Source organism: Pungitius pungitius, chromosome 16 (assembly GCF_949316345.1).
Source record: "Pungitius pungitius chromosome 16, fPunPun2.1, whole genome shotgun sequence".
NCBI lineage: Eukaryota > Metazoa > Chordata > Actinopteri > Perciformes > Gasterosteidae > Pungitius > Pungitius pungitius.
In genome coordinates, this window is record NC_084915.1 from 14,342,163 (window position 1) to 14,363,247 (window position 21,085).

Below are 21,085 nucleotides of genomic sequence, written 5' to 3' on the forward strand. Positions count from 1 at the left end.
CGGGATAAGATGTGGTTTTACTGCGCAAATGTCCAGTAAAGAAAGAAAGAAAGAAAGAAAGAAAGAAAAAAGGAAATTCTTCTTCCAGAACCCCCCCCCCCCCACACACACACACACACTGAACACTGTCACATTGAACACAGCTTACAGGGGGGGGGGTTGGTAATTATGTCCAGGTTTCGCTTGACCGATCTCTTTCAATATCAAGATTAGCCACCTTGTGACACTTGGTGATGCATTTCTCTACACTGTCTTTCTCTTTTTTCTCCTTCCTCCCCCCACCCCCTCCCTCCCTCCCTCCCTCCCTCCCTCCCTCCCCCCGTCTGCCACCCTCCTGTGACACATGCCGGATGTTGTTAGCGTCTCCACTCGGGCCCCCGCCGCGCTCCACGTGCGATACCAGGCCGAAGAGAAGGCAAATCAGCAAACGTGACCTCTGATGCACTAAAGCAGGTTTCAATCCAACGTTCGGTTTCCAATAGCAACCAGTGGTGTCATAGTGTCACGCAGCTTGAACGGCGTTGCATCCAACGTTTGTAGAGCCCCTGTTGTATTGTCTCTGCTGAAATGAAACTGCTTCTATCGAATGGAAACTTCCTTCTCGCTTTAAAGGTTAACGGTTAGTTGAAGAAAACAGAAGCTAAAAGATCACTTTTCTGTTTCTACTAATAAGTAACTCAAACTAATGATTGCACATGTCTCTTGGAAACAGGGTGGGAGAGGTTTCACATACTGAGAAACATTACTTTTTCAGCAGAAAACGTCAACATTAAGTTTTATTACATGTATTTTATCTATTCAAAGAAATGGGCTTAGTTGAGCACACAGTTCAAACGTGTTCTTTTTAAACCGTCATAACATGAAATCGTGTTTCTATGTAATGAAAACTTTTGAGTGGATTTGGCTCGGTTGGCAAAGGCACATGAGGTCAGATCCTTATATGGTTCACGGGCCTGAAAACACCGCTCTAACCACAGCTTATCCACCAGTGAGATAAGGACGTAAAAGGTTATTGGTTGTTGTGAACACGTTAAAGAGGGTGAAGTCATGAGGTGCTGCAGTTGCTTTGCATTTAGGTGAAAAGTCCCGCTTGCAGGTTCCCTTCAGCATCGTGCACGTCAGGACCTTATGAAAGTAAAAGTTGCACGCGCCTATTCGTGCTTTCGCTCATGAAAGGTGCTTCACTGCATTGTGGCCGGGCGCCGTGATGGATTTGTGGGAGGAGGTTTTTTTTTTTTTTTTTTCTGGCTCTTATTTGCAGACACATCACACATGTCATACCGCTCACCGTAGCCGTGTTCTAGATGGGTGCTGGCAGCGCAGCACACAGGCAAATACGCATAAGCTCATACATCTGTACACACACAGACACACACACACACACACAGACACACACACCACACAAATCCACTCACAACAGGCTCGGGTTCTAAATCAAAAGCACATTGTTGGCAGATTGATTCTGTAACGTCTCGCCAACGCCAATGAATTACACAGAACGAATGACATGCCACAGCAAGTACATTACCCAGAGCACCTTTTTTGGTAACGAATACGGCGCTGAGACGAGTTCTAGCCTCCAAGGATGAAAGTCAATTAGCAAACATGCCGATAGAGAAAATACCACACGACCAAATACTGCATCAGAAGCTTTACTGCGTGAACTGTGATTCTGCATCTGAGGTTTGCGGCTGCTATGACGAGCTTTTATGTCTAATTATGCACCATTTGGACAATACAAAGACAAGAATACGTGTGCAAATGTACATAAACAACCACACTGCGCCTGCAACAGGGTGCCATTAGTGGTATTGCCGCCTCTGTGATAAAATAAAGTGCTAAAAATAAACCACTGGATTGAAAATATGAAATTTGCAGCTAAAAAGAAAGAAGAAAAAAAAAAAGCCACATCGTTTAGTTTCCTCAGATGCAAAATGCCTCGATAATGCTTTGCTCTCACGGCTCCTTTGTGTTCAAGCGTCAATGTGTGTGTTTGTGTGTCTGTCCGTGTCCAGTGACTGTGACTTTTAAAAAAAAAACATAAGTGGCCGTGTTGACACTGGCCCCTCTGTCCTCGTCCCTTCTTCTTTCACACTTACGTACAGTTGAATCCCCCCCCCCCCCCGCCCCCTGTTCTTCTCGATAAAACTATTGTTGCACTCAAACTAAACTCTGATGAGAAAAAACAAAGCAAACGGCACATCGGTTGTAAACATTGGACATTTTATCAATGTTCCATTTGCAAAAAACGGGGGAGAGTATGACTCACATTTCGGAGGCATTCGCCTTCATGTGCAAATCAAGCAGATGAAATGATTGAACTTGTTGTAACATCGTTGAGCTCCCGGATTTTTTAAATACTTAGTAAGTTGTTTTTGGCTCCGCATGTTAAAAAAAAAACAGATTAGCGCCCCCCCGTGCATGATCACTAGAAGCGGTCAGCAGTCTCATGGAGGCACCGGCGCCGTGATGTCACCACGACGTGCTGCCCTTCAGGGCGAAAAAAAGGCCTAAGGAGGTCAACGTGGGGCAAAACAGTGATTTCCACCTCGCCCTCAAGGAGACATGTGCATCAACACTGGAGGAGGGAACCTGTCAGCCACTCACGCGCTGCGTCTGCAACAATGACATAGGAGGGAGAGTGGTACTACTGGAATGAGGCATCATTCTCACACACATACACAGCGCTGTAAGCTGCACAAAAGGAATCTGTACCACAACCCAGCAGCAGAACTGTACAACGGCTGCTATGTGTATTAACTCACAAACACACACACACACACATGCACAGTGGAAAGAATGGGCCTGTGTGCTATCAACAGGATATCCAGCAGTAGCTTGAACTCCTCGGTGGCTTTGTTCCACAAGCATGTGAATAGAAACTCTATTCATCAAGTGTGACACACATACAAATCATTCTGTGGGAGACAAAGAGCGATTTCAGTCTCCACGTCGAGTTCTTCACGTCACCCAGCAGCCAAGGAGGGGAATTTGTGAAAATCCTGTATATTCAAAGTACACGTTGCGCTGGCACAAGTTACGCCATCCACTAAAACCCTGAGATTTACAGGGATGTTACTTCCAGCAGTGACTGCATCATATTAAAACTGCTCAGACAACATGTAGAGAGTTTGACTTGAGACACTTGAAAAATAATTGTTTGTTGAGATCCAGCCGTGTGTCCGAGAAGAATTTATAACTAAGTATAAAAAAAAAAGTCTCGTCATCATATTTCAATATTTTTGTCTTTTGTGAATTATTTGAAGCTGCACTAAATAAAAAGAAAAAAAAATGAACCATTACGTGAGAAAGGTGTTAAAAATCTGTACTCTCATGTTGTAAATAAATAAAATTACCTAAGTCTGACTCATCTTTAGAATTGTTTATTGTGGGTTTTTTTAAGCAAAGAAATATTTTCCCATTCACATATGTGGAGTGAATTGGAGAGGAGGAGCGGGGGAGAGGAGGAGAGGAGGAGAGGAGGAGCGGGGGAGAGGAGGAGAGCCAGGCGGCACAGTACCGTAAAAGGGAGGTTTCCATTTTATTGGACCGTAACCCTTCACCTCTACTAGTAAAATCCTCTGGAACCGACTCAAATGTATGACAGCCCGGCGACCCCCCCCACCCCCCCCCCCCCCCTCTCGGCCACAGACTCTTGTTTTCTGTATCTGCGAATGAGGGAAAGGAAATGCGACCGAGAGGAAGAGGGAAGCGACGTGAGCGGAAAGAGAGGAGCGGATAACGCAGAAGGTCAACGCTGTCGACCCGAAGCGGCCGCTTCAATCTGAAGCAACGATCTAACTGACGTGGGGGGGGGTTTTAATCTAATGTAATCTCTTCGGGGCGCTTTCTCAACACAAGCAGGAGTGGCTCAATAAACCGCTTTTAGAAGAAGAGAAGAGACTGCACAATGCAATCGAACATTGTGCAAGAGTAATTTAGTGAATGTCCGGGTTTTCCTGTTTCCACAAGGTCAGTTTGTCATTGAGCTGCAAGGAAACACCACACAACAGCAAACAGGGAGAGAGAGAGAGAGAGAGAGTAGGCAAGGAACTGGGGACGGCTTCTTTCAGCCGTTGCCATGGGGAGTGCATTTCGGGTGCGGGAGGCAGAGGCCAAAAGGTCAGCCCCTGTGTGTCCACATCTGCTGGATTCTGCCAACACAGCTGGATGACGGTAGGAAAAGAAAAGCCGACTGTCCGGCAGCGTTACGTCGTCACCGCGTGGTCATTAAGTGGGTTAAATGTTGAGTTTAAAGGTAGATTACAAAAAAAATGTAATTGAGACAACAGCGTCAATTGTGTGTTTAATTCAAAATGGGGGAGAAGAGAGAGGAGAAACAGCTCGGAGTTACTTTTTTCTTTTTTTCCTATCTCATCACCTGCCAAAAGGCAAAGCTGGCCGCCTGTACGGTGGACATGTCTTCAGGGAAAGCTGCTGCCAAGGAGGACGGAGACTAGACAGACTGTGGCTTCTCTTTCACACAAACATCTCCCGCTTGCACGCAGGGGACGCGTGGATTCATGTACATGCAAATACATGCATGCATGCATGCATGTCCGTACAAAGTTCCATTACCTTCTATCCAATAGGTGTCAAAGTGTTCTCATGCTCGAGCTCCTGGTCGCAACAGGAGAACATCTGAAGATCCAGATATCTGAAGATGAAGTTTGAGACGTTCTCACAGCATTCAGCCGCACAGCTAAAAGTCTTAAATAGGAATGAATTCTGGTCAAAAAGGGAGGCACTACATGGCAAAAAAAAATGGCATCTGTGCACACACACAGACACACACACACACACGTTTCTACATAGCGCTCAATCACGCACTGATTGCCACCACGTGTATAAATATTCCCGTTGGTGGTTTGGAGGCTGACACACACACACACACACACACACACACAGACCCCCCACTGACCCAACGCCAGCCGCTCACTGTCCGCTTTTCAAAACACGTTTAAATCGCACAATGAAGACAGAAAGGAAGAAACGTCAATGGCCTGAACCAGTGAATCTCACACCGGTTTTAAATAATAATCACGTATTATTAAATAACATATAGGTCTTTTATTTCTCTAGACCTCTAAATGTGTGCAAACCCTTCAAGGTCATAAATCCCGAGACACATTGACACAGAGTTGTGCCAAATATGTTTTGTTTGCGCGTCCAAGACAAACCGCCATAGTTTTATTATTATTTTGTTTTTTAATATTTACGAGGATAATGTTGTGAAAACCTTTGTGTGTTTGCCAGCAGTGCTTTGTGGACCACAAACAGCGCTGAGCTTGTGATGGAACTCCCTCGCATGCGGGAGCCATGACAGTACACACACACACACACACACACACACACACACACACACACACAAACTGGGGCCCGCATTTGGAGCCACTTGTATAAGCAAACATGGGCCAACACATGACACAGCAGTGGGGTCGACAAAGCCGACCCGACGCACAAAACACACACTGGAAACACTCCCTTTGTCGCTCACATCACGTCTGAATAAAGAAAAAAAAAAAAGGTGCGTTCTGTAAAAGTTCGCTGAAATTATCCCCCAATTTCACAGACGCAAGCACAATCACACACACCCAAACACATACACACACACACACACACTGACAGTAGACGCACACACCCCGCTTGCATCTTCATTCCTGTTTGATGAGTTTCACACGGCCCATCCCATGGAGGAGTCCCAAGGAAGACGAGCAGGGGAAAAACCAAAGACGGAAAGGAGCGTCGCGCCGGTTTGTGGCAGCTTCTCCTCCTCCCCTCCTCCTCCCCCTCCTCCTCCTCCTCCTCCTCTCTCCTCCCCCCCCCCCCCATGAAAGCACTTTGCTCATCAGAAAGCGGGCTGAATGGCGGTCGGAGGCCAACAGAGTGATTAACAATGGTTAAATGAAGCCTGGCCACAAAAGGGACTCGACAATGACACACGGAAGGTCGACTGGTGGTGGTGGTGGTAGTGGGGGGGGGGGGGGGGGGGGGGGTGTTGTATAGTTTTAGTGAGGGACGGAGGGAACTGAGCTGAGAAACAGCTGCCGAGGAGGAAGAGACGGTGTGAGCTGCTTCTGGCTCTATTCAAGGCATGAGATTACAAATACGTACTTCAGCCCAACAGACAAGAGACGCAATGGGGGGGGGGGGGGTACATTACAAACAAGTACATTATTAATGATAAATGTGTCAAATGAAAAGACAATTTTTTTTAGAAAACAAAAGCAGAATATTGTCACCTTTCAGAACCAATAAATTGCTTAGTAAAGTACATCTGAATCGTGTCTAAGCGTTCAAATAACTAATAGTTTCAGCACTTTGGCCAAATGTTCAAATTATATCTCATTGCAGTATTGGTCATTCTCAAAACAAAATAAAAAAGACACTTTCAAGTGTATTTAGGTCAAATGAAATTGCATTATTGGCTCTAATAGTTGGAAAGCATCTTTGTAGCTTTGGGAGCACCACTGGATTTCATTGAGGCCTTCACATTCTCTCCTTCTCTTGTCCTGGGCCACATAGCTATCGTATCCTAGCAACAGACACAAAGAAGCCCGGCCACGACAAGAAGTTCATTAGCTCTTTCGTTTTTAAGCCTATATATATATATATATATATATATATATATACACACACACACATCTGTCATCTTTATTTTTTCTGTTGGTTACTTTTATGCTCCGTCACACTCTTCCCTCCCTCCCTCTCTGTGATCCTCTTTCAACCTCTCTCCCGCTCTGATTTTTGGCAGCGCCACGCCTGTTGCTGACACAGCGAACAAGAGACAACCGGGGAGCTTCTGTGGGGTGAAATCCTCCCGTGGAACGCCGCTCGCTACTGGAAAAATCCACAGCAGGAATGCGGCGCGAGGACGCGGCCTCAGAGATGCCCTGCTGAGGCTAAAACTGACCTCATAATTTAAACAAAAAAAAGGAAAAACAGCAAGTTTTTCGGGGCCTCTCTAACATAACATTCTCGCAAAGCGAGGAGGACACAAGACACCACAAGTATCCACGTGTACCCAGCAGCATGGAAGTGGAATGTTGGGAGTCTGCAAACGGCATTAGAAAAATCAACCACTATAATATCCACTGTGTACGGATGTTATGCTGCAGTGGGTACATGTTTTTATGATCACTCTGTTGTCTATAAAGGAACAGTTTGTAAAGTATTCTTATCTCCAAAACCATTAAACTATTCATACAAATACTACGACTTCAAGCTTCCGAATAAATAATAATGTTAGGCCTGATAATGTTTCACATCATGCAAAAAAAATAAAAAAAATAAACCAGTGGTCCAATGATACTTCCCAAAACTACTCCTCTAACAGCCTTCCCTGATGTGATGACCGAGACCGAGCGACCGCTCCCACACAGGAAATGTGAGAGAATATAGGACTTTTACACAGAGAACGGGGGACGCGAGGCGAGGGCCCACCGAGGTGCCAGAAGCCACAGGACGGCCGAGTAGATTTCGTCAAACAGCAGAACAGCAGAATGCCGGGTTGTCTGTCAAATAACCAACGCCACGGTTTGCATCTCGGGCTCATCGGACGCCGCGTTCGAGCAGCACCGCTGACAGCGTGAATGAGAGGCGGTGATGGGAGAAAGGGAAAGGGAAGGGTGGGGGGGGGGAGAGAGATTAGTGAGTAGTCTCCAAATAGCCTTCGTCCACTTCCTCCCCGACGCAAACCTGACCTCTGGCCCAAACGGCAACACAAACACGGAGCGCACAGCGCTGCCCTGTAACCTCCGCCGAGGGCTCGACCGTGTGAGCTCAAACGCACCAAAGGACTTCGACACACGTCAAAACAACCAGACGTCGGTGAATAAGAAGCACAGGGAGACTTTTAGAGTTTCAATTGACGTCGGTCTGATCTTCTCTTGCAGTGCTGCACGTGTGGATGTTGCAACAAGGCTCGCAGTGGCCTCCCACTCCCTTCTCTCCCCTTCGTAGCTTTGGTAAGATTGAAACAGGAAGTGCCAAACGTGAGGAGGAAGTGTGTTTCCAATGCGGCCCAAATAACACTGACATGGGAACATTCTGTGATATTATAGCACAGGAAATAATCAAATTAACTGTGCAGTCAAACATTTATTTTAAATATACTAGTTTCGATTTCAGCTTATAAATGACAAATCTTCCAGTAAGTTACTTTCTGAGGACATTTATGAATTATTACCACAGCAGTAGTTTTTATGATTATCCTCAAAACCACAAAAGGTATTTTACAACAATGTAAAACCAAGAAAAGCCAGGAATTCCACATTCTTCGAGGAGCGAGACACAGCCACGCTTTAATACTTTAAAACTAAAACAAGAATCAACGCTCAACTGAAATCATCCAAACACTTTTTTTCAGCGCCCACAGACGGCTTTTACAGTTTTTTTTACAGACATTGCAGAATGTCTTATTTAAAGAAAAGCCAAAACGGTCACATACGATTTCTAGCAAACACATTTTCTGCAAATCCACATGAACTCAAACCCAGCACCAAAGAACCCAAAGGGAACGGCCTGGATCCGCTGCATGGAAACATGGGCTGGAAACAGGACCGGTACGAGCAGGTGACTTGAGTCCATGTGGCACCACATGGCCACGGGGCCAGTTATGCACCGAGCAGACACGGACAAGTCATCTTGTCGGGTGTCCAACACCATCTGACGCTTGCCAGCCAGCCCAGGCAGCCCAGTACACCCCCCCCCCACCATGATGCCTTTTATGTGTTGTGGCAGCAGAGATTTTGCCGGAGGCGTTTGAGGTCGTCGGAGAAATTCAGCTTCAAACAGAAAAAGGAATAAATCAATTGGCCTTTGATCTAACCGGATAGTCGGCTTTTTCAAACCTCTATTTCTCTGGTTAATTCCCCCCCCCCCATCCTTTAATATGAATTAATACTCCTCCCCCCCCCCCCCTCCCCCCTGAGCGCCGACGGCTCAACGTTCAGCGAGCCGAACCCCGCGCAGACCCAGCGCCTCCGAGGCTGTAATCTCCCTCTCCTCCCTTCTCCCGTTGTTAATTCTTCCTCCCTCTCGAAAAAAAAAAAAAAAGAGAGCTCAAGGGACAAGTTTAAACTTGGGCTCACTGTCCACGGTGAAGTGGGTGGAGATGTACAACCTGTTGTCACTCCCAATTCTTCAAATGCAGGCACTTTGTTTGCTAATAACTAATATAAAAACACACCCACATTGGAAGTGTATTTTGTTTTGTCTGCATGTAACAAGCCAAACTGATGGTTTGATGGCACCTGGAGCGTCTCGGTTTGACGCCCAGTGACCAAGTCTCTGCATAAAGAAATATGTGTTCTATAAAAGAAATGGTGGAGTCATGTCTGCCTGAGCAGAGATTGTGTGTTTTTTGTCATCTTTAGCTTTGCTAAAAGGCCCTTTGGTCACAGTGGAAAGAACTCCTATATCTTTAAGTGTAATCTAATAAAGTGCTAATTTAAGCAGTCATTTTTATTGAACTCTAATTCAAATAACGAACGGAAACGACTCCAGATAACAAGAAGTCTGCCGGGAGAATCGTCACTTGGATTTAAAAGTGGTGCTTGGATAAACTGCACTTCACGGGGACGCTAATAAAAGCTTTCATCAGAGAAAATACAGAAGACCGGCACTCGTCCTCTCTTCCAGCAGGGAAACTAAAAACAGCCCCGAAGGCTCCATCATACGCTCTGCTGGCGCGCGCACGCACGCACGCACGCACGCACGCACACGCACACACAGTCTCATTTTCTATTCATTTGCTCTTGTGCTCCCAGATAAAAAAAAGAAGGGAGCCTTTACTTTCTGTAGCCATTAGCCGCTCGCTCTCTCCGCCTTGGCCTTGTTCTCTCTCTTTCTGTCAGGACGGGTCCCAGCAGCCCCGGAGGGGAGGGGGGGCGGGGGGTGTTGTGGCGGCCGCTCTGTGGCTCGTCAGTCTCTCGAGTCCTTTTGTCTCTGAGGCCGGCTGCGCCACAGAGAGGCGTCGAGATAGGGGAGACGCCAAAGATGACACGGTTCCAGGTCCAAAACCGAGCAGGAGGACAGCGGGTGAAATGCCACCCTGATAATGAAATCCCACGGAATGTGACTTTGAAGACGTGACACATGCGCGTTTCCCCCCCCCCCGAGGCAGCAGGTGCCGTCTTAGAAATTCCATCCTCCTGATTTGTGGAGGTTTAACCCCCAAGAATCGCAATCTCGCCTTCAAAAGTTGACAGCAAAAAACGCGCAACTCACATTCTGTTTTCTTCCTGGATGATAACCTCCACTCCAAAACATCTTTGAACACACTGTCAAACCTTATAGCTTTATGAAGACAGGAGAAAAAAAAAGAAAAGACGTTCAAGTTCAAGAAAGTGAAAGTTTTGCAGCCGTTAGCTGCGAGCCGACGCAAATAATGTTATTCAATATATTCAATTCTGTCCCACGTTGCGGCGGGTTATTTACCCCCGTATTGCGGTGCAGGCAGCGACAAAGCACAATAACGGCTGGGCCCCCCCCCCAGCATAACGAGACGCCACTTATTCAGATATCCAGTGTGTTGGCCTCAATGCATAACTGATTAATCCTTAAATGAAAGCTGCATATATGCAATATTCAAACACTGGAGACGTTCAGATCCAAAAATAATGTACATTTGCAGATGTGGTTTCACCGTTCCCATTCATTTATGTTGCGCAGGGAGTGTTAATATGAGGTTCAGTGAGAACGTCTCCAACATGCAGGTGAGACAACCTCGACCTCGTACCAAGAGTCCTCAACAAATCAGCCTTCCCAAAGAAAGTAATCCCCGCTCTTATAAATCCCCTTAACCGGAGCGGGAGGATATTTAATGTCAAAGATGAGGCACGTCCCTTTGTCATTATCACATTTTACAAATCCCACCACGAAATCAACCTGACAGTTCAAACCCTCCACACGTATGATGTGGTGTAGTAAAAAGGGCCCCACCCTCTACCACAAGCCTCCCCTTAGACGGCCTGTGTTTGCAATCGTTTCCAGAAGAGATAGACATAAACCCCCACCCCCACCCCCTCCCCCACACACACACACTCACCCAAGCTCAGTTCCCTCCCCATCTACACCCCCCCCCCCTCCCACCTCCCCTCATTCTCAGGGTGAGACGGTCTGAAAAATAGTTCTCAAGTGGCCAGAAGCAAACCAACCTGTGCACCGGCAATGACAACCAGACCTACCAGATTACCCCCCCCCCCCCCCCCACTAAGCCAGAGTTTTGGCTTTGCACCAGAGCACCACCCGCCCCCCCCCCTCCCCTCCTGCATGTACAGTCAGAGAATCAAACGTGCGAGGGAGCGATAACGAGAAAATAATAAAAGAAAGGGAAGAGAGAGCGGTAACCCGTGGATTAAATATTCTTAGCAGGGGGGTATTTTTGGAGCAGGATGGGAGCCACACACACACACACACACACACACACTTCCTCGCTCCACATGCCGGCGGACTGCGGTTTGTTTGGGTTGGCCGTGGCCAGCAATGGAGTCGAGTCTTCCCCTCTGCTGCCGCCCCCCCCCTCCTCCGAACTCAAATACACCGACACAAAGTGAGTGTAAAAATGACGCGTTTCTATCTTACCAGGAGCTTCCCACGTCAATAAGAGCGCAGATAAAGATCCGAATCTGATCATGTTTATTTTTCAAAGTCTCACCCAGTCTCTTGGGTGCAAGTTGAGCAGTAGCTCCAACTTTAAATGACATCTTGAGTAGACCCGAAACGTTGGATTCAAGCTAAAAGACAGAAGCGTGCAATCGCCATCCCACGTGGCTGTGGGTGAAAGGGCAGCTTCCTCCGATGGCTCCTGGAGGCGGTTTACAAATTAGTCGCAATCTGATTGGATTAAATCCCCCCCCCACCGGGCTTTGATACTGGAGATGGCACTCGGGATAACGGGCTGTCCTTCTGAAAAGGCAGCATCAAGCAGCTTCCTGGAGACAGGTGCGATGGAACCCTTCTTCATCCTTCGCTGCGTTGACATCCCGCTCACCCAGAGATGTACAGGGAGGCTGGGACAGAAAAACGGGGGATACAAAAAGAAATAGAAAATGTCTGGCTGTGGGATGCGATCACACGTGGAAATAAACTTTTCTACATGCGCGTCTCGGGGATCAGAAATGCGACGAACAAACAGCTGGTGTTTTTTTTTCTCCGCGAATCACGTCATGACACCACAGCGCCGTGTTGGCCTTTCGGACTGATGCCCGGTGTGATTACCTCACCACACGCTTGGGTTTGCCTGTGTCTCGTTTTGCGTTATTTTTAAAACAACATCTGGCAAAGCGAATCCCAAAGGCCTGGCTGCGCCTGCCGTCCAGCCGAATGAAAACGAGAGGGTGGGGGGGGGGGGGGGGGGGGAATTGATGGGGACAGATTTCACTGCCCTTAGTCTCTTTAAAGCCCATCTGCTCGGACGGGGGCTTGCAAAAGAAAACACGGCGCACCTCTGCACAGGACATTTCAAACAGAGCGGGTTCCTCTGCAAGCGCTTCTCCCCGTTTCAATAACCCCAAAAAACAGAGATGCGTCGGGAAGGAGAAACCGGATGAGAGCGGCTGGAGGAAAGAAGAAGGCCAAACAGGCGTTTCCATGTCAGAATGACAAAAGGAAACGAGGAAGGACACAAGGAGGAGGCGATGTATGGGGAATTAGGATGAGGTTCCAAATGTGGAAAAGGGGAGGGAAGAGGAATCAGTGTTTGGGAAGGTCAACGATGACTGAAATTACGCTCAACATGGAAACATCCAAAACGTTTCTGGAGGGCTGGTGAAGGAAACTAGGGCCGAGACTTTTCTACACAACAACAACAACACAAGAAACCCTGGAGATCGACATATACAACGTGAAACACTCCTTTGTCCCCTTGACTGAAAAGACGACATCATCGTCCCTCCTGGACAAAACGCGATCTGCTTTTCGGAGCTTCCTTCCTCCTGAGAAGCCGCCATCGGACTCGCGAGGCCGGCTCTCCTCCCCCCCCCCCTCCCCTCTGACTCACTTTAAGCCGCTTTGATGTGGGTGGAAAATAGCTATTTTATCAACAACATGTGTCAGCATGTGCGGATGAATGTGTGAGAGTAAGCATGTGTGTGGGTGTGGGTGTCTTTGTGCGTTTCTGCCCGATTTCAGCCACACCTGTCGGGCTAAATTACCTCGTGCAAGTGCTCCGGCTAACTTTTTTTTTGTGTGTGTGGGGGGGGGGGGGGGGCGTTTTTCTGGAGGAGTGCAAGGTTTCTTATGGCGGCGTATCGGTCCGAGACTTCCTACTCCTACACGTCTTCAATTTGGGACCGACGGCTCAACTCTGCAGGCTGAGGAGTCGAAGACGACCTTGAGCTGATTGGTTCATATAAAATCTCTCCGTCTCCCGTTTTTTTCGCCCCCCCCCCCCCCCCCCCAGTATGAGAGGAAACAAAAAAAACAGCACCTGCATTTCATTCGTATGGCATTCAATGAGTAACCTTAGTCAGGAGCGTGTTGTTTGGGAAAGCACGGTGTTATTACATTTAAAGCAGACTTCTTCCTCAACAATCACACAATTCAGCAAGTAGAATCATTTGTAATGTTATAAACATTAACCGGCTGGCTGGTGACACACACACACACACACACACACACACACACACACACACACACACACACACACAGTAACCTTTGGACTTCTTGACTATTCCTGGTGGCCTAAAGGCAGTGAAATTTAAACATTTCCTGAAGCTATATTTCATTCAAGTTCAGGCATACTCAAGCAAGCCAACCCTCTCCTCCCCCCACCCACATTTTTTTTTTTGGAGCTTTGGGGGCAGATCAACCGTAAAACCTGCTTCTTAGACAACATAACAGACGTTCTCTGTGTCTAAGCTGTCATTTACTTCCAAGTGATAGAAAGTTGAAATTAAAGCTCCATCAGGCTGCTGTGTTTTTTTTTGTCCATGCTGGAGGCGGGTGGTGGTGGGGGTGGGGGGTTGGGGGGAGTGATAATTTACCACCCTCCATCTGCCGTTAGTACAGCACCGTTTAAGCAATTTGTGTCCATGACCTCCTGCAATAAAGAGCACAGCTTTCTCTTTTATGAGCAAACAGCACGCGATCAGGTAGCCGTGTGCGGCAAAGTTAAAGAGCATTCTCAAGAGTTCACTTTGGACGCTGTGGGTTGGAGACGGAGACGAGACGAGGACGGGGCGAGTCCCTCGCTACATGAAACGCTCACAGAATAAATCACACAATGCAATTTAATTTAAAACTCTGCAGTTGTGGTCACTGAAATACATTCCAGAGTCCTCATCATCAAAGGGTACTTTTTCTTTTTAATGGCATCAATTCCGGGACAAACGTTCGATACCCCAAGACTTTAAATATATATTTATTTCTATGGCTACAACTCTGCCATTTGCCTTTTTTTTCTAAAGGGGGGAAAAAGGCTGACAGCTGCAGCAATAAGAATAAACTGAAGCTCAGGTCAAGAACATTCTTGAACCAAGTTGGTTTTCATTGGATCGCAGGAGACATTATATCACCTCCACGGCAGACCGCTTCCCTCCCCCCCCCCAATGAAACGGAGCCGTTTGGACGGAGCGACGCTGAAGCCCCGTGAGCAGGGGCGCTTGTTACGTGCAGCTGCACGGGGACAAGGTAGGCGGTCGGGTGGAACAAGGTGCAGGCCGGTTTAAAGTTGCAGTTACGCGGACCCATTTCATCCCGACGGAGTCTCTCTCCCCAAAGTGGTTCTCTTGTTTTATATCGTTCGGCTGAGGAGGTTTTATCTGCACCTCTCAGTGAAACGGGACGCACCTGGTGGGGTCATTTCTGGTTCAATGGCGATGATCTGCATTTAGGGGCCTGGAAATGACGACAGCGTTGTCCTTAAAAAGAGAACCATAACATTGTAGTCAAGCCGAAATGCTGCATGACGCCTTACAGTTGTGCAGATTTGCACACTGTAAAGTGTCAGAGGAGTATTTTTAGTTTTGCCGGTTAGGTGTGAATTTAAAGATATGTACGTGTGACTCCCACTTCCTTCTTTACAGATTCATGTGCTCTTAAATGTTGAATGTTTTTTGTTGCAGAGCATAAGGAACTATGCAGTTCCTCTTTCAGTTCCTCTGATGACACAGTTCTAAGTAGATCTAATTTATTTTTGAACATCTACATCTTCTCCGTTACAGTTAACATGCAATGAAACTATCTGGGTGGGTGGGCGGGCGGGCGGGCGGGGGGGTGATGCATGTGTGAACATCAACACTCCTGAACCGCTGCAGGAGCAACAGCTGCCTTCACAACTGCACGCGTGAGTCTTTAGGGCCGGCGGCGTATCAGCAGAACAAAAGTAAAAACAGGAATAAGACATCTACGAGCAAAGTGGCGGGTCGGAGTAGCGTTGCTGTGTAACTGAATGAGCCCTCAAGCTAAAATATTTAGCAGCTTCACCCCCCGACTGGAGTCCACATCAGAGACTCAGGCCTCACTCTGGAAGGCGTTTCTACTTCTGTGGGGACGGTTATGAGCTACGCGACCCTACGACCTTTAGATTTTTAACAAGCTTAGGAATTCTAGTCGTACCGGGCGAAATAGCTCGTCTCCATTGCGTAACAAGTTTAAGTGTGTGGCCGCCCAACTCCAATATAATGAGGAAAATTGGTCTCTGGGTGGATGTGGGTGAGTGGGGAGCACGGTGGTCCTCCAATCAGAGGGTTGGGGGTTCGAAACCCAGGCCCCGGCTAACCCGCAAGTCGATGTGCCCTTGGGCAAGAAACTTAACCCCAACATTGCTCCTGTAGCTGTGACCTCAGTGTGTGTGTGTGTTAGTTACTGATGGGCAGGTGCCACTGAGTGTGAGGTGGCTCCTGTCATCAGTGTGTGAATGATGACATGTAGTGTGAAAGCTGTAAGTACGGTCCATCACCATTGGTGACATTTTAACTTCTTTGAGGCCAAATACGTACTTTTGATCCAGTACGAGTCTGTGACTCTTTGTGTGTGTGTGTGTGCGCGTAATACAGTCTGCCCTGAAAAAAAAAGGAGGCAACAAGGAGAGCCGAGTAGGGCAGTCGTGCCCTCATTTCTTTCTCCTCCACACTACTTCACAGCTGGAGGAAGACCCCCCCTCCCCCCGCTACACTGCAGTAAGCACACACACACACACCTTCTCAGAAGCAGTAATGTACAGGTATATGTTGTCTGAGCAGACCCACAATATTAATAACCCTGGACTAACGCTGCATGCACAGACACACACGAGTCTCCCCTCTTTGTTCCTACGTGACGTCTGCAGAGGAAAGCCTCTGGCCAGTGACTCTTCCCCCCCCACCTCCTCCCCTCCTCCTCCATCATCCAACCCTTCCCAGTCTCCTCTTCGCAACCTACATCGCTGTGCTCCTCTATAGGCGAGTGGAAAATAAGGCCATGTCAGGGTTTTTTTCTTCTCAACAACAACCCCCTCCCCCTCTTCTCTGTCTTTTGCCCCTCAGCACATACTCTTCCTTTGCGCTGGACCTTTTTTTTTTTTTTTTTTTTTTAAGTGTCGACTCGCTCCACCAGCCCATAGGACAATAGTTATGGTGTGTGTGTGTGTGTGTGTGTGTGTGTGTGTGTGTGACCCTCATCTATCAGCCCCGTTGACAGTTGAACCCACTGAGCGACTGCCCTCACCCTGCTTATTGCTCCCCAGCGGCACCGTAGGTGGCCTCGGAACAACAGAGAGGAGAGAGGACGCGACGGGGTGTGTGCAGCAGTACAGGGTCCATTACAGGGAATCCCCCCCCCCCCCCTCTCACACACACACACAGTGTGGGTTATGTATGTAGCGCACAAAGAGGCCACTCGACTAAAAGGACACAATGCTCTGTCACACTTTTATTGTAACGCGTGTATGTGTGCGCAACATGACACGGAGAAGATGCTACACGCGGGACATGAACTTAAACTCCTTACACCTTGAGCTAAAAAACATGGCGTCACATGAAAGAGTTCCTCCTTTCTACAGGCTCGGAAATAACATGCTAGGTCTGCCCTTAAATGACATCTGGCGAACACACACACACACACACACGTGTCTCACTGTATATATATATATATATGTGTATGTGTGTGTGTGGCTGCCATCTTAGTTTTTAAGAAAAAAGACGTTTTCAAGGTGGCTCCTAAACTCTACACTTAAAGGCCTCATGTGAAAAGGCTAAAACAAACAAGAGTGTCATCATGTTCTCAGCAGTGGGCGTGTTAAAGCGGTAGTTCAGACAGTTTGAGGTGCTTATCTACAGCCAGCATATTACTAGAGGGTGTCCCGGCGTGGAGGGGAACAGCGTGTGCATCAGCACATCCAGACTATTTTCATCGGCGCTCTCCTCAAAAAAAAGGTAGAACGGACTTGTGACCTCGCTTAGAGATTCACCCAAACCCCACTAAAACCATACGAGCAACGGGACCGGTGGAGGCAGCAGCTTTTTGTCCTTTTGTCTTCTGGGGACTATGGAGACAGGACAGTAATACTAGCAACATTGTCTCTTGAAGCCCCGCATCACTATTTTCATTCAGTCACACATTTTTCATGGGATTATATTTACATATTATGGAAAACAGCTTGCTTGAAATATGTAGTCCTGTATTCGCGTTGGTTCCGGGTTGGAAACATCCCATGAACCTAAAAACAAAACCAACCTCTAAACACACTGGTATCCATTGTTTTTTTTTTTTTTAAAGCACCATTTGGGTGGTGGCGCTGGAGGCCCGTAACCCTGGTAACCCACGTGTCAAGGTATCCATCCACGCCACCAAAAGAAGCAAACCCGGGGTCAACCCCCCTCGAGTGAGAGCCGTTTCACTGGATGGAGATCAGTTTTAAAAACAAAACCTCATCGACATTGAACAACACCGAACCATTTACCACAGTATCAGTGTGAGGGAAACATACAAGAACCTTGAAGGCATCTGACACACACACACACACACTTACTTTTGAGAGCCTGGATCAGCGCCTTCCCGTCCTTGATCAGCTCCTTGATGAACTTGTTGGTCTTGTCCAGCTCCAGCTCGTGGGACTTGAGTCTCTCCCTAAACTGCGGGCTGTCCAGGTAGCAGTCACTGAACTCCAGAGCAGGTAGCCCCATCTTCTCCTTTCTCAAACCTGGACGAGCCGGCAAGAAAAGAAAAAAAACGGGAGAAGGAGGAACAAGAGGAAGGAGGATGGAGGGGATCCCCTGATCTGCTGCTGCTGCTGCTGCTGATGGATGGAAAATCCAATTACAACATGTAAACAAGCGGGCGGAGATGTATCCCAGAGCAAAGCCTGCCTACGTTACCTCGCTCCTCTCTCGAGTCGAACACAAGCAGGAGTCCCGCTGTTTGTTTCGGGTTGGCAGCAGCGGTCCTACGCGGAAATTTTAATTACGTTAAATTAAAAATTTTAAAAAAAGAAAAGTCACAGCCAGGTCCTCGTTTGGTGGGAATAAGAAAGGGAAAGAAAAAAAAGAGAAAAAAACACTTGCTCAGGTAAACCGGCGCTGCATCGTGGAGTGAACCAGGGACGAGGAGGGAAGGAGGGCGGGAGGCAGCAGAGGAATTAAAAATTTAAAAAAAAAGAAAGACAAAACTAGCCCCCGTTCGCGCGGTGTCTTCCCTGGGCGGTTTTTAAATGCTCGACTTCCCCTCACGGCCCCGCTCGGCTCAGCGCTGCGCACCGTCACCGACCTACGCGGACACGGATAATCCCCCGGAGAGACGTCGCTCCCGGCCAATGCGATGGCTGGAGCGGAGCGCTAAAACCTTGCTGTTGGCGGGGGGGGGGTGGGGGGCGGGGCTTAGTTGGAGCTACTCGAGAGCAGAAACAAAGACATGGGACAGAATGAGGCGGGCTCACTCGGATCGTGTTTCTAGAAAAGCTGTTTCCTGGAGAGATTTTCGGGGCGGCTTCATCATTGACATATGAATATATGAAGGCTAGATGTCCCACGGCGGAGCACAGAACGTCCGCCATCTTGGTGGTAAAGTGCGCTCGCTCACCCATAACATTGTGTGCATGTACTTTGAATAATAATAACTTGCTCAATGTTTCAAACGATTTTTAAACGGTTTGGTTTGTTATAAACATCACAGATGTAGTTATGACACAACACTGCATTTCTTGATGTATATTTGTAAAGGGAAATCTTATGCCTATTATAGAACATTATACATTTTTTTAGAACATAACAATTATTCATAGTATGTATGTAGTGTCATCGTTTATAATAAACCAAACCGCTTAGCAAGTTATCGTTATTTAAAAATGTATCACTACCAGCACAATGTTATGGGTGAGCAAGCAAACTCTACCAAGATGGCCGCCATGCAGGCGAGACATCTAGCCTTTATATATATATATATATATATATATATATATATATATATATATATATATATATATATATATATATATATATATATATATAAATATATCTATGAGCTTCATCCTTTGGGTAAACATGTATGCCAAATACTCTTATCCAAAATGTTTCTACATTCCTACACGTGTGCTACAAAATAAACTAGAAATGGCTTGATCCACAGTATCAACCATGTGAGTCTGCTTTGAGCTATGCTAACATGAGCTAAAATTCTTAATATGCTCAAGTTGGAGAGAAATGGTGGACTGACTGACAGGCTAACACTACAATCCTTAAAACCCTGTTGCTAGTGTTGCTTACATTTCTTTTTAACAAATTTAAACAAGAGGGATGGCTTAAATTCTATTATGTGGCATTTTTGTGGTATGTATAAGATGCTGCTAGGCCACATGGTGGGAAAATTGAAGGAAGAATAAATTGGACAATAATCTATACAGTAAATTCCCTTTGTTTAAAGAATATAGAGAGAGTAGCCTATCGGCATTTTCTGAGCAAATATGTATTTTTGTGCAGGTTTGACTGCAATCTGTGCAGAGTGGGAGTGGAATAATCAAATAAGTTGGACTTCAGATATCTTTCAAGCTAACATACCCACTTTAAGGACTTAATGTAATTCTATAATTGGTGAGAAATAAGGGTATGAAACATTGCTATGGGGATCAGTTGCAGCACACTTACAGTGAGTACAGTGTCATCCTCTCCAGTATAAACGATCTTTGCACGCTGCGGGCAGAGAGCCTGGTTGGTGGGAGGAGACCATGACGTCACTTCAACCTGCGTTGGGAATTTCTGTGCAGCGTTTTAGACTTTCTGGTTTAAAGCTGCCTTCACTCTCTGGCGCCCTCTTTAGGCCAAACACTGCACCGCAGCGTTTCTTCTTATCATGTACAATTCAATTCATGTATTTATTCAATTACATTTCATACTTATCGTGGTTGCTATTTCAACAAAATAGTAGGTTGAGGAGGAATGACAGACAAATGCAAAATAATAGTGTTATATAACTGTAAAAACCTGCAAACATCACAGTTTAAACTTATCTTATAATGACAGGATTATATGTTTTTTATTTAAATTACAGGTAGGTCGTCTATGCACGGTGTGAGTCTGTGGTTCCTGCATGAAAACAGCTCAGATAAAGGCACGCACTTCTTCTGCCAAAGCACAGCGCAGCGTCTGGTCGCCTGCTCACTCCTCCATCTGTCACAGTGTGGCGTACAGAGAGATTTACAGGAAGTCATGGCCTGTTGTTATTTGTGTTTGTGAAGTTGCTTAAGAACCAGAAATAACCAGTTTGTAGTTGGGTTTTTTGAATGGCCACAGTCCATCGAATATTACTAGTGGTCCACAGGACATGCTGAAAAACACTAAAGACATCCATTTTTTCACAAGCAATACTTTCGCAAAAGCAAATTGGATCAATTTTGTGTCAAATGTCAAATTTCAGCATCCCCCAATCTAATCTTGACCTCCTCCGTGAGCTCATGTACTGAAATTGAAATCAAATGAACGGTCTCTTATACCTTCAACATAAATGGAGTCTGTCGTTTTTGCTGTTTCTTAATTGATTCTGACATCTCAAGAAGAGGAGTTAAGAAAAGAAGGAATTTCCCTTCAACATTAGACCCACTGATTGTATTTGAAGGCCGAAACCAATACCTGCTGTGACGCTTAATGGCAATAAATGGGCTGCAAATTGCATT

At 46.7% G+C, this 21,085-nt stretch overlaps 1 protein-coding gene across 3 annotated transcripts in view; it reads right to left on the minus strand.

The window, feature by feature from the left end:
• The window catches only part of LOC119215709 (rho GTPase-activating protein 26-like), a 45,074-nt gene extending 26,317 nt beyond the window's left edge, over window positions 1–18,757 (minus strand). Inside the window, exons 1-2 of one of the 3 annotated variants that reach the window (XM_062558001.1) lie at window positions 18,300–18,757; window positions 17,954–18,217 (exon numbers count right to left, since the gene is read on the minus strand). In XM_062558001.1, the coding sequence (XP_062413985.1) occupies window positions 17,954–18,107 (154 nt within the window). In that variant the 5' untranslated portion in view covers window positions 18,108–18,217; window positions 18,300–18,757. Of the gene's footprint in view, window positions 1–17,953 lie in introns of all 3 variants that reach the window. The other 2 variants (XM_037468096.2, XM_062558000.1) reach the window with 2 other exon arrangements.
• Window positions 18,758–21,085: the final 2,328 nt, after the last annotated feature.